The sequence below is a fragment of the Cyanistes caeruleus genome, unplaced genomic scaffold, assembly GCF_971803275.1.
Source record: "Cyanistes caeruleus unplaced genomic scaffold, bCyaCae1.hap1.1 HAP1_SCAFFOLD_65, whole genome shotgun sequence".
Taxonomy (NCBI): domain Eukaryota; kingdom Metazoa; phylum Chordata; class Aves; order Passeriformes; family Paridae; genus Cyanistes; species Cyanistes caeruleus.
Genome location: NW_028255884.1, coordinates 4,599,939 through 4,614,000, shown reverse-complemented (window position 1 = coordinate 4,614,000; position 14,062 = coordinate 4,599,939). Strand labels below are relative to the sequence as shown.

At 54.8% G+C, this 14,062-nt stretch overlaps 1 protein-coding gene across 1 annotated transcript; it reads left to right on the top strand.

The window, feature by feature from the left end:
* The first annotated feature begins 1,665 nt into the window (after nt 1-1,665).
* On the top strand, nt 1,666-12,537 carry LOC147647257 (serine/threonine-protein kinase pim-1-like). Its single transcript, XM_086872452.1, has 7 exons — nt 1,666-1,671; nt 10,005-10,289; nt 10,400-10,450; nt 10,655-11,021; nt 11,553-11,729; nt 11,986-12,133; nt 12,323-12,537. The coding sequence occupies exons 1-6, from the start codon at nt 1,666-1,668 to the stop codon at nt 12,090-12,092; spliced, it is 993 nt and encodes a 330-aa protein (XP_086728578.1). The 3' UTR covers nt 12,093-12,133; nt 12,323-12,537.
* Nucleotides 12,538-14,062: the final 1,525 nt, after the last annotated feature.

Here is a 14,062-nt window from a genome sequence, read left to right as displayed (position 1 = left end):
ATGGAAGAAAATGGGGAAAACAGGAGAGAACATGGGGAAAAAACTGGGGGAAAATGGAGCAAAAATAGCGTAAAATGGGGAAATGGGGAAAAAAATAGATTAAAAATGGAAAAAAATTGGGGGAAAATAGGAAAACATGGGGAAAAAATTGAATAAGAACGGAGGAAAAATAGGAAAAAAATCAGGAAAAAATGAAGAAAACTGAGGAAAAATGAGATAAAAAAGGCAGAAATGGAGGAAAAAAAAAATATGAGGGAAAAGTTGTTGAAAAATAAAAATTAGGATAAAAATGACGAAAACTATATGAAAATAGGATAAAAATTAGGAAAATAGAGCAAAAATGGGGGAAAATGGGATAAAAAAGGGGAAAATTGGATAAAAATGTGGAAAAATGGGATAAAATGGAGACAAATTGTACTCTAATAGGGAATGCCTGGGAGTGATTTGGCTTATCGTGGGGATCACAGGAAACTGGAGGCACACGGGGTGAGCAACTGGGCAATGCTGGGAGCAGCCACTGCCGGCACCGGGAGCCCCGAACCCCTTTCCCGGCCATGCCGGACCCGCATCCCCCCGGCCCCTTTGCCGGGGCTCTGCCGCCACCGCCACCGGGACCCCCCAAAAACACCTCCCGGGGACACCCGGGGTGCCCCCGAGGGGCATCTGCGGCTCGGCTCTGGAGCCCTGCCATCCCCAAACATCCCCCCCAAAAACCCCAAAGCCAGGGAGCCCCGGGGTATTTGGGGCGAGCTCCCCCTCCCCGGGCACCTGCGGGATGGGGGGCGATGGTCCCGAAGGAGCTGCAGATGCAGAGAGCGGGGAGCGCAGGTGGAGCCTCCTCTGCCTGCTCCAGCTCTTCCTCCTCCTGCTCCTCCTCTTCCTCCTGCTCTGTCCCTCCTCTTCCTCCTCCTCTGTCCCTCCTCTGTCCCTGGGCGTGGTTCGGAGCCCTCGGGTGAGCGGGGCCGGGCCGGGACACGATGGGAAAGGGCTGGGTCCCCCCCAAACCGAGCTGGGGGCAGCGGAGCTTTGGGGGAACAATGGGAACGGGGCGGGACAGGGGAACAGGGGGAGGTGGGAGCACTGAGGGTCCCCCAGTTCACCCCAGGAGCCCCAAGCCCCGTCCCAGCCCCCCCAGTTCCCCCCGCAGCCCCGGCTGAGGGGGGCTCAGCCCAGGAGCCGCCGTCGTTCGGGGCTCCCCCGAGTGCAGGAACGGGAGAGTTCCCGGCTCGGGGAGGCCCCAGCACAGGAGGGGATCTTGTCCCTCTTCCAGGGCCCTTCAGGGTCTTCAGGCCCCTCTCAAGAGGAGTTTTTCTCTTTTTCAGGTTTTCTGGGGGGATCCCACCACTACAGGGGTGTTTTTTCCTCCCCATTTTAGGGTGTTTGTGCGGCCGCAGCCCCACAAGCCCCTTTTGAGGGGGGATCATGACGGCTTTAAGTGACATTTTTAGGGGTGTCCCCACCCCAAGCCCCTGTAGGGGATGTTTTGTCCCCCCAGGGTGGATTTTGGGGGTTCTCTCTACCATGGCCGCTTTAAGGGCCCCCGGTGTTGTCGGGTCCCACTGTAACTCCTCTTAAAAGGGCAACACCGCTCCCGTTGGTTCCGGCAGTGGAGCCCGGGAGGGGTTGGGGGTCCCGGGAGGGGTTGGGGGTACCTGGGTGATGCCGATGAAGGTGATGGGGTCCCCATGCTGGGTATAAACCTTCGTGAGGGTTTCCTGGGGATTTTCAGAAGTTCTCGGTGTTTTTGGGGCCATGGTGGTTTTTGGGGGGTTCCCAAGGGGGTTTACAGGGGTCCTGATGAGGGAGTCTGGGCAATCCCGGGAGTGGAATTTGGGATCTCAAGGTTGTTTTGAGGAACCTGCTGGTGATGGAGATGGGGACCCCATGCCAGGTATGAACCTTCTCAATGTCTGTATGGGGTTTTGCGGTTTTGGGGAGTTTTTGGAGCATCCAGGGCTGTGTTTGGGATCAGGAGAGGTTGGGGTGTCCCGGGGTGTTTGGGGGTTCTCGGCAGGTTTGGGGGTACCTGGGCAATGCGGGTGGCAGTGCTGGGGACCCCGTGCCGGGTTTGAACCTTCTCACTGCGCACGGGCAGCGTCAGCGTGTTCAGGGAGATCCTGGGGGGCCCGGGGGGGTCACCCCAAATCCCAGGGACCCCAAATGCTGAGGGACCCCCTGAACTGCCCTCACCGCTGGATCTGCTGCAGGCAGGGGGGCACCAGCACTCGGCCCCCACCCTCCACCATCACAGGGGGGCTGTGGAAGAAATCTGGGGGTGCACGGACAGGTTGGGTGGGACCCCCAAATTTTTCAAGTGTCCCCAATATTTCACAAAATTCCAGACACATCCCACAAAATTATTACAAATTTCCACACAATCTAGAGAAATACCTCAAAATTCTTCAAGTCTCCTCAAAATCCCTCAAAATTCCACAAAAATCCCACAAAATACCACAGAAATCCTACCAAATTCCTGAAACATCCCACAAAATTCTAGAAACATCCCACAAAATTCCCTAAATTTTCTCAAAAGCCTAACAAATTCCAGAAACATCCCACAAAATCTCCACAAATTTCCACACATTCTAAGAAAAATCCCTCAGAATTCTTCAAGGCTCCCCAAAATCCCACAAAATTCAAGAAAATTCCACAACAGTACAAAAAAAATCCCACAAAATTCCAGAAACATCCCACAAAATTCTTCAAGTCTCCACAAAATCCCAAAAAATTGCAGAAAAATCCCAGAAAATTGTGGAAATCTTCTCAAAAGCTCAACAAATTCCAGAAACATCCCACAAAATCCCCACAAATGTCCACAAAAACCTAAGAAAATACCTCAAAATTCTTCATGTCTCCTCAAAATCCCTCAAAATTCCTGAAAAAAATACCACAAAACTGCAGAAATCTTCTCAAAACCCCACCAAATTCCAGTCACATCCCAAAAAATCTCCACAAATTTCCACACATTCTAAGAAAAATACCTCAAAATTCTTCAAGTCTCCTCAAAATCCCACAAAATTTAAGAAAATTCCACAACATTCCAAAGAAGTCCCACAAAATTCCAGACACATCCCACAAAACTATTACGAATTTCCACACAATCTAAAAAATACCTCAAAATTCTTCATGTCTTCTCAAAACCCTACCAAATTCCAGAAACATCCCAAAAAATTCCAGAAACATTCCACTAAATTCCCTAAATCTTCTCAAAATCCCACCAAATTCCAGAAACATCCCACAAATATCTCACAAAATTCCTGGAAAATCTGATGAAATGGTTAGTGTTCAGGAACACACATAATCACAAATGATCATATGCAGGTGCTTTATTAAGAGATCTGGGTGTCAGGGGTACACATACCCAAATCTGACCCATCTTGGTTTGGAACTGAACATCTTTTATACTCTATCATTATATAACTCACATATTAATTACTAAACTTACATTGTTCTATTGTAAGCATTGTTTTTACCTAAGCATGGATTTCTCGTGATCCCCCCCAAGCCCCCTAACATTGTTCCTCATGTTCTTTAAACAATAATTATATCCATTTATATCTAACAATTGTATCATGATCATCTACTGACTACACAGGTGCAGTTTGACCTGATCTTTAGCAAGTACAAGGCCTAACATTTCCCAGGGCCTACTTTTCCAAGGCCTTTCCAAATGTATCTTCCTTTCTAAGTCCCTGAATTTTCTAAGATTTTGAGACCTTTTACTATCACTTACAGGACTTGTGCTCCAGACCCCTCACCAGCCTTGTTGCCCTTCTCTGGACACGCTCCAGCCCCTCCATGGCCTTCCTAAACTGGGGGCCCAGAACTGGACACAGCACTCGAGGTGCTGCCCAACCAGTGCAGAGTAGAGGGGAGGAATCCCTGCCCTGCTCCTGCTGGCCACACTGCTCCTGATCCAGGCCAGGAGCCATTGGCCTCCTTGGCCACCTGGGCACACTGCTGGCTCATGCCCAGCCTGCTGTCCATCAGTGCCCCAGCTCCCTTTCTGCCTGGCTGCTGTCCAGCCACTCTGTCCCCAGCCTGGAGCACTGCAGGGGTTGTTTGGGCCAAAGTGCAGGACCTGGAACTTGGACTTGTTAAACCTCACCTTGTTGGGTTTGGGCCCTGGATCCAGCCTGTCCAGCTCCCTGTGCAGAGCCCTCCTACCCTGCAGCACATCAACACTCCCAACCACCTTGGTGTCACCACGGTTCCATGGGGCCCTAGAGTGTCACAATGGTCTCCAGGATTCCATGAGGCCTCCCAGCAATCCAATTTTGGATCATACTGGGAGTGACTGGACTCATACTGGGAGTATCTGAGAATGACTGGGAACACACCATGCACATCATCCCCCATACTGGGGGTGACTGGGAGCAACTGGGAGCACGCTGGGAGCCAATGGCATCATACTGGGACTGACTGGGTTGATCTAGCCAGAGGCAACTGGGACCATCCTGGGAGTGCTGCCTTGTGACAAGGATCATACTGGAGCTTACTGGGCTCATGATGGTGTTGAAAGGGAACAGCTGGGATCTCTGAACACCAAAGGTTCCTTTCCTGCTCACTGAAGAAGGAGCTTCCCAGTATCCATGTGTGAGGGGACCTTCACCTGAACCAGATGCTGTTAGGAGAAAAAGCTGCCTCTGCTGGAAAATCTCACACAACAAGTCAATGCCAAGAGAGCATTTTGCTTTCACAACTCCCCTCCGTGAGCCACAGTCCTTTTGGATCACACAGCAAGCAAGAGAACAGCACAAAATACAAGGCTGTGTCCAGTTTTTGGCTGGATCAGCAAACGGAGGGAGGAATGCCAGGGTTCACTGCCACAGACTCTTCTCTGGGGAACAGAACCCCCCCAGGCTCCATTCCAAATGCTGTGCACACCCTGCTGGCCAAAAACAACCCCTAAGAAGTTGTTGGCAAGAGCTTTCCCAAATAAATGGCATCTTAATGGCAATTTTCTTTCAAAATCACCTCTGTTCCAAAGGAAGAATGGAAAGCCCACAGCAATCCCAAAGGCACATGTGGTGCACCTGGGGAAATCCTCGACTTAGGGACCCAGTGGGTTAAAAAATACCCATAAGAAGCCCCAGAGTGCAGAGTGCAAACTGCAGCAACCACTTGCTGGATCATTTTGGCTGTTCTGCACACACCTGCAGACTGTCTGTCCCCCTGCCAGGACAGAAGGACACCCGTCAGGGGCTGGGCTGGCTGCTGAGAATGCCTCTGGCAGGAGGATCCTCAGGCAATGAGCAGGTGCCCAGAGCCGCTCTGACACTGAGGCCTCTGTGCCCCACAGCAACGGGAACACCACAAGGACACGGCAACGTTCCTGTGACATCACAGCAGCAGCTCCCCCAAAAACCGCCTGGAAGGTTCTCCTGGGTCACCAAGGAGCACAAAGGATCCTCAGAGGGCACAACCTATTGCTCAAGGGATGCAAGAGGAACTCAGAAAATGCAGCAAATGAGGACACCCCACAGCCCAGCCTGAACACTGAGAAGGAACAAAGATGTGAGCAAACCAATGGAAATACAACTTTTGGTCACTGATGCTTCTGACTAAAACCAGCAAGGCTTGTTCCATCTTGGACCTTTATTCTAGTTGTAGAAACAAGCAAGGTTCTCTACTGTCAATGTCCAGAAAGCAGGAACTTGGGGGAAAGAAGGCTGAGAGTTCCAAAGCCTTGTGTGACTCCTTGGACATCTTGTGGCTGAGGGTGTCCAAGGCAATGGACTCACAAGTGGGGTCCCTGCCCTCCCCACTGACAGCTGCCATCTCTCCTTCAGCCCCACACGTGTCTCCAACAACCTCCTGTCAAGGGCCTCCATCCACACATTCCATCAGCAGCCACAGATCCTCATCCACGAGGTCACCCAGCATCCCTGAGGCCACAGCAGGGAGTGCTCCTGGCATCTGGTAGAGCACTGTGGCTTTCCTGGGATCCTTCTGGTGCCTGTGGCTGAGAGGAGTGGGGTGGATGGAACCAGGACGGGTCACAGATCAGCAGCCCCACTGCAAGCAGTGCTTTCTCCTGCTGTGTGGGGACCGTGGGGTGACTGATATTGGGACTCCTCTGGCTTTGGCTCCTGCAGAGCACACAGTGGCTCAGACACTGGCCTGAGGGAAGGGGTGCCATGGAAACCCAGCACAGGCATTTCTCTTTGGAGAGGGGGTTCTGCAGGGAGACGGGAGAAGAAGAGACTTTCCTGTCTGCTGAGATTCCCCCTCCTCCTTCAGCAGCCATTCCACAATCCATCAGTACCAGAGTTCATAGGATCACTTCCATGCCAGGGAGCACAAGGCACTCAAAACTGAACCCTGCCAGAGCCCAGCCCTGCCTGCCCATTTGGAGGGTGTGGGGGAATGGAATTTCAGCAGGAGTTGACTCACAATGATACTTTGCCACCTGTGGGTTTCTCACAGCCTTAGAAGGAGTTTGAGATCTCTGTCCCCAACACCTGCTCACCCTTCAAGTGCACACACGAGCCTGGGGGCAATTCAGGTTCCCTGGAGTGGTGGCTGCTTCCCTTGGAAACAGGAGCTGTTGTCTTTTCCAGTGTGCTTAACTCCCTTCTACCTATTAGAAAGTGGGTGAGTAAAGGAAATTACCCTGGAGGAAGGAGACCAGAAATGGGGAAAAGGATGAAACATGTCTGAATTACAAATGAAATCTATTTCAATTTATTTCTTTACTACTAATCTATTACAAATAAAAACATGTTTCTGAGCTGATTGTTTGGATTCAGAAGAATTATTATTCAAGAAATAAACTTGTTCTTGTTGTTATTATTATTTATTAGTATTACTTTTCACTGTCAAGACTTTTAAATCTTGGACATGAATAAAAATGGCTGGATGTCTCTCACTGGGAAAATTCCCTTGCTTTTCCCACTGGGTTTAAACTGTACAGTCATTTCCAAGTTGCCAGTGGATTCTAAAGATAGAAAATCCTTTTAATGGTGGGTTTGGTGTGGTTTGGAGCTGGGGAAGGGTCTCATCCCTTCCCAGAGGTGCCCCAAGCCTGCTCTGCTGCCACATCTGCACTCGCGGCCCCTCACGGCTGCTCTGCCCTGGGGACATGGTGGGACCCCTCCTGCCAGGGCTGAGGCTCCTCATGGCCCCTCACAGCCCCTCATGGCCCCACAGAACCTCTCATGGCCTCATAGAACATCTCTTGGCCCCTCACAGCCCCTCATGGCCCCTCACTACCCCTCATGGCCCCACAGAACCTCTCATGGCCCCACAGAACCTCTCATGGCCTCATAGAACCTCTCACAGCCCCTCATGTCCCTTCATGGCCCCTCATTTCCCCTCACAGCCCCTCATGGCCCCACAGAACCTCTCATGGCCCCATAGAACCTCTCATTTCCCCTCACAGCCCCTCACAGCCCCAGGGGCTCCTCCCAAAGGAGAAGGGGTCGGGCCCTGCTCACTCTCCTTTTATTTCGGTCCCTTCACAGCGCCGAGTAAAGAAAGGCTGAATGGAGCCTTTCCCCAGCGTTTCCCTCGGGGTTCATTGCGGGCTGAAGCTCTGTGCTGGCGCTGGCCCCAGCACCAACATCCCTGCAGCCCCCAAGGCCTTTGCTGTCCCCCCGTGTCCATTCCCTGTCCCCGAGTCCCGCCCGGCTCTGGCAGCAGCAGCAGCCGCAGCGCAGCGGGCGCAGGCCCGGCCCGGCCGGGGCTCCCGGCCAGGAGCAGCAGCAGCGCCGGCCCTTCCCACCTGCTCCTGCCTCGGCTTCCCAGGGCTTTTGCCAGGGCGATTCTGGACTACAGCAACAATCCCCCACACACAGCCCTGATTCCTCAGGGCCCGCCTCTGCTGCCCTCAGCCAGCCCTCAGAGGAAGAAAGGATCGGGATCCAGCGCTGTTTTCAGCCCTGTTTTACTCACCCTGAGGTGACAGCAGGAGGCTGTTGGTGCCCTGGCCTTGGCAATTGTAGATCCCGGCTGCTCTTGCCCCTCTTCTGCTTGCCACTTGAATTTTAGCAGTAAAACTGCAATTGCCTCTTTCAATCAGTGCTACCCACTGTGCTTTGTCACAGGGAACTCAGGATTTTTGTTTCAGGCATCATGATCAGTAGAGATCAAAATGCTCCCAAGTCCCTCAGCACTAAGACGAGGGGAATTAAAGCCACACAGGTCACATTTGCAGTGCTCAAACACAGCCCTGTTGCTGCTGCTGCTGAAATAGAATCAACTGACAGAGGCCATCACAGAAATGGCCTCTGCAGTGGGAAATAAAATGAAAAAATCCACCAGGAGAAAGAAAAACCAGAACTTCCCAACTCGCTTCATTGTTTCTTCTGAGCAGCAGCAGAAAAAGGAACAGGGCACCTTTCAGGCAGCTCCACAAGGTTCTCATTTCCTGGGGAATCTGAGATGCAATTGGCCTTGTTAAAAGGATAAAAGCAAAGGGAATGAACTGGGAATTATTAGGAAAAAATGACCCTTCTTACACACAAAGTTCACCAAGTCATTCCCTGCATTTCTCCTTTTCACATTCTTTCTCTCATCCACTGAGAGGTCCAGCTTATCATGTTCTGCTGCTTATCATCAACTGATTGTGCTCTTGATTTCTCCCACTGCAAGAGATGTAGAATCATCTCAACTGAACACAGAAACAAACTCCCTCTGTCAGCCCATCTTCATGTTCCAGATCACTTTCCAGATGTCCATGGGGCTGTTGGAATGATGAGCTCTCCACTGCTGGCTGTGGAATCTGGAGATTCTTTCTCCACATTCAGCCAGGCTTGTATTCCCCAACAATTCCTGGTAGCCCATCATGTTTTCTTTGGGTAGAAGAGGAACAATGAAAACCTCACCAATGGCACAACTCCCCTGTGCACAAGGAAAAGAAAGAAGAAGTTGTCAAGTTCTTCAAACATTTGTCCTGCTTTGCTGCAAGAGTTGTGCTGCACTCACAGTGTGGGAAGCCAAGAGAAGCTGCAGCTGGGGGCACATCTTGTGACAGGAGCTGCGCCTTGTTCTCCAGGACAGGTTTTTGGAAAGAACAGACGGGACTGGGGAGAAGATTCTGGGAAAATTGAAACAGCTTTTTTAAGAAATGAAAATAAAATCCAAAGAAACAACCAATATGTTTTTCTCTATTTTTCTCTATTTATTTTTATGTTTCCCTTTTACATCTTGCACTGTTTCTCCATCGCATTCATTCCAAATGGCTCTCACCTCTAAGATCTGAGACTTGGCAAGTTTTAGACACTGTAAAATACCCTGAGCTATAGCCAGTTTGCCTTGCCCTGTTTTCCTTGGAAAGCAATGCAGGAGACACAAGTGCAGTGCTCGGCTCAGGTACAAATTCTGCATTCAGGGAATGTGCTCAGACGGTGTCTGAGCCTCAGCAGGGACAAGGCACAGCAGCAGCCAAGGGCATTGCTGTGCCCCTGTGCAGGAGTCCAGACTCTGGCTCTTGGCTCAGCAGGGCAAAGTTGCCGTGTTTGGCCAGGCTCAGGGGCTGCCCGGGGAGCGCGGGGCTCGGGGCGGGGCCGAGCGGGCAACGGACAAACGGACACGGGGACAAACGGCCCCGGTGCTTCAGTTGCAGCGGCAGCGGCGGCAGCAGCAGCAGCGAAAGCAGCGAAAGCAGCGAAAGCAGCGACAGCAGAAAATTTATCAATTCTCTCTCTCTTCTCCCTCTCCCACTGTCCCGCATCTTCTCCCGGTCTCCCTTTTCCTGTGTCCCCTTCTCTTCCAGGTTCCCTCTCCCCGTGCCCACCCGGGCCATGCCCCCAGCCCGCCCCCGGCCCCGGGCGGGGCTGCCCCGGCCCCGTCCCCGTCTCCGCCCATCCCGCCGAGGTCTCCTCTTCGCCTGGCTCTGGCTGTGCTGGGCGGGCATCAGTGCCAGGGGCTGGGGCGGCATTGCCGCCCTTTGGCTCCGCCTGGCCCGACCCCGACCCCGACCCCGGCCCCGGCCCCGGCCCCGGCCCCGGCCCCGGCCCCGGCCCCGGCCCCGGCCCCGGCTCCTCCCGGGGCCCGCGGAGGACACAGGCGGTGCGGCCGCTGCCGCCGCCTCCGCTGCGGCTTCCCCGGCCCGAGCTCCGCCGCTGTCGCGTTCCAATGAGGGAACGCCTGCGGGTGCCCGGCCCGGGGAGCTCGGGGAGCGCTCGGGGGCCGTTCCTGGCCCCGGGCCGAGCACTGACGGCCGCGTCTCTTCCCCAGGGAAGGCGCAGCAGGCCCTGCAGCAGCGCTACCGAGTGGGGTCACTGCTGGGGCGCGGCGGCTTTGGCAGAGTTTTTGCGGCCACTCGGCTCTCGGACGGACTCCCGGTGAGCAGAGGGGCCGGCGGCGGGCGGAGGAGGAGGAGGGGGCGGAGGAGGAGGATGGGGCTGGACACGGTGGGCGGTGAGCTGAATCCGCTGTTCCCTTTGGCTTGCAGGTGGCCATCAAAAAGGTGCCACGGAACCGCGTCCGGCACTGGGGCGAGCTGGTGAGTGAGCGGGGCCAGCGGCAGAAGCCGGGCCGTGCCGGGCGGGGATGAGCCGGGGCCCGGCAGGGTGGGAGCCGCCAGGACACCTGGAGGGAGAGCGGGCGTGGGGCCAGCGGAGGGCACAGAGCATCCCGGGCTGGCTGAGGGCTTCCCGAGCCCTGGCACGGCCTCAGCCCCACTGACGGCACCGTGCTCCTCCCGCAGCCCGACGGCACCAGCGCACCCCTGGAGATAGTGCTGCTGGACAAGGTGTCCACAGGCTTCCCCGGTGTGGTGCAGCTGCTGGAATGGTTTGAGCTCCCCAACACCATCGTGATGGTGCTGGAGCGCCCGGAGCGGTGTCAGGACCTGCGGCGTTTCATTCGGGCACGGAGGTTCCTGTCCGAGGAAGAGGCGCGGGAGCTGTTCCAGCAGGTGCTGGCGGCCGTGCGGCACTGCACCAGCTGCGGGGTCCTGCACCGAGATATCAAACCTGAGAACGTCTTGGTAGACCTGGACACCGGCGAGGCAAAACTGATTGACTTCGGCTGTGGCACCTACCTGCAGGACACAGCGTACACTCAATTTGCAGGTGAGCCCACACAGGGGTGGTGATCCTGGTCCTGGCATCTCCTGGCCCAACCTGGGTGTGGCAGCAGGGATTCTCCCAGGACTGGGGCTGGGGATGGGGCTGGGGCAGCCAGCCTGACAAAATCCCCATGGGTGGGGGTTGCAGAGAGGGGGAGCCAGAACCTGTGCACCAGCTGGTGTGGTGTGCAGGTGAGAATGGGCTTGGACTGCTCTGCTCACCTGGTTTGCCTTGGTTCAAGATATTTTTTGGGCAATGCCAGCAGGGAGGATGTGGGTATGGTTTTTCCCCAGCACTGAGTGGGTATTTCCCTTTGTGTGTCATGGTCAGGCCTTGCCAGGGTTTCTGCTGCCCTCTTCCAGCACCAGTGGCTTCTTTTCCAACCCCGGGTTTGTACCCAAGTCCCAGGTGCTGGTGAGAGGGCAGCAGGTCACCCCGTGTGCCACTGGGGCAGCCCCCACATGCCCAGGGATGCTGGGGTCAGGCTCTGGGAGCAGCAGCATCCCCCTGATGAGCTCCATCCATATTCCATAGGAACACCGTCATACAGCCCCCCGGAATGGAACGACTTCGGCTGGTACCATGGCGAGGCAGCGACCGTCTGGTCCCTGGGCATCCTGCTGCACGAGATGGTCTGCGGGGAGCACCCTTTCAGGAGGGGCAGGAACATCAGATGGGGCCAGCTCCCGCTGCCACAACGGCTCTCCCAAGGTGGATCCTCATCTCTGGGCACGGGGGGAACACCAGTGTTGGGAGACAGCAGCGGGCTCGTGAGCATCCCGCTCTGGCAGCTGCTGAGGAGGTGGCACATGTCCTGCTCTCCTGCTCTCCTCCAAAGCAAAGAATTGATGGGAAAGTTTAGGCCCAGCTCTGAGCACATCCAGCGTGGCCTGGGCACGGGAATAGTGGGGCAAAGCAGACAGGAGCCTTCTCCAACTGACCAGTGGTTTGTGGTTTCTCTCCCCAGACTGCCAGATTCTGATCAGGTGGTGTTTATCCCTGAACTCCTTGGACAGGCCCTCATTAGAAGACCTGTCCTGCGATCCCTGGATGCAGGATATTCATCAGCCCTAGAAGAAGGGAGAGAGCCACAGGCACAGTGATGCAGGGACCTGGTAAGTTACAGCTCCACGCATGCCCTGGCAATCAGCAGCAAAGAAACCCAGACTTTTTTGTCCTGCCTGTGTCACTGCACTGGGGTCATGGAATGGGAACACACAGCCCTTGTGCTGGAGCTGAGCTGCTCTGCCCAGCACTGGTGGGCACCATCTGAGCTGGTTTTGCTTGTCCTGCTTCACTGACAGCCAGGCCCTGGGCAGAACCCTGACAGCCTGGTGTCACCCCAGGGAAGAAGGAGCCCCTGGAGAAGCTGTACCAGGTGGGGCTGCTGCTGCTGCTGCTGGAGACATGGAGGACAGCAGCAAGGATGACAACCTCTTCCTCCACCTGGCCAGCGGGAGCTGGCGATGATGGACTTTGATTCTGGCACCTTCTTCAAAGCCAGGCTTCACAGGGAATTTTAAGGTAAGTCCAGACCCAGGGGGATGCTCCCAGATTTGTGCATTGGCTGGCAACCAAAGGTTTCCCCTTTGCTGGGGCAGATGCAACTGATTCCTCAGTGGCTGCCCAGCTGGTTTTTGGCAGGGCTGGGGACGTGGGCTGGGGTGGTGACGAAATGGGAGTGGGATCCTGGCCCTGCCAACAGCCCCCAGCACCCACCGTGCCCCGGGCTGGGGCTGGGGCAGCCAGCCCGACACAAACAAACCCCCATGGCAGGAGCACAGGTGGGACTCCAGAACCTGAGCACGGCTGCTTTGCTGTGCAGGCAAGGAAGGGCTTGGGCTGCTCCACTCCCCTGCTTTGCTTTGGGATCACCGTGATTTTGGGGGACAGTGCAGGGGGAAAGGGAGAAAGCATGGGCTTCTCTCACCCATGGGTGGGTTTTTCCCCAGAATGTAGGGGTTGGGCCTTCCTCAAACTCCTGACAGAGATAAGATTTTTTACCATTTTTTCGTGTATTCCCCTTCTTGTCTGTGACCTATTTTCATTAATTTGTTGTTTGTTTTTCTAAAGGAAGCGTTCCAGGTGGGGTCCAGTCTGGATCAGGAAGTGCTTGGGACCAGCTGTGGCGTGGATGGGCCGTGCCCTTGGAGAAGACTGAGGACATCGTTTGGGACCAGCTTTTCTTGTGGCAGCGGATGGTGTGAGGTGGGTCCTCATCTCCTTGGCATGGGAGGGACAAGAACTTTTGGGAGATGGCAGCGGGCACAGGAGCATCCCGCTCTGGGCAGCTGCTGAGGGGCTGGATCTGCCGTGGCTGGCTGCAGGCTGGGCACATGTCCTGCCCTCCTGCTCTGCTCCCCAAGGCAGCAGTGATGGGCAGCTTTGGGCCCAGCTCTGAGCACGGCCAGCATGGCCTGGGCACCGCGGCTGGCTGGGACAAGGGGACAGGAGCCTTCAGCTGACGGGCGGTTTCTGCTTTCTCTCCTTGCAGCCGGGCTCTGCGGATGCTGAGGCTGCTCTGGGCTCTGCCAGGGCTCTGCTGGGCTCAGCACCGGGCCGGGATCAGCCAAAGAAGAAACGCTGTGACCTGCAGCAGAGACTTGAGCATTTTGGAAATGCAGCTCAAGTCTGCACAGTGTCCACCACCAAGGGAAAACATGACACCCCCCAAAAATTAAACTTGTTCCATGACTTCTGAAATGGAATCCATCTGGGATGACCCCAAATGACATTTTTCAGCTTCCTCAAGCTGTAGCTCAGCCCTTCTCTGAACAGTTCTCTCCCCCACCTGCCTTTTACTTCACAACTGCTCCATCCTTTCCCCCAGTGAGTTCCCAGCCCATCACAGTCTCCATCACACTGCAGCCTTCCTTCATGCCCCTCACCACGAGGAAGGCCAAGCCCCAGTCTCAGGGACTGTTGGGGGTTAGGTGTCTTTCTTTTTTATTTCTGGCTTGCCCATAGGATTTTTACCCATTAGTTGTGGGGAAAACCTAACTGTGGGTACTTGGTGGGTGCTTGAAAAAAGACAAAGAGTTTGG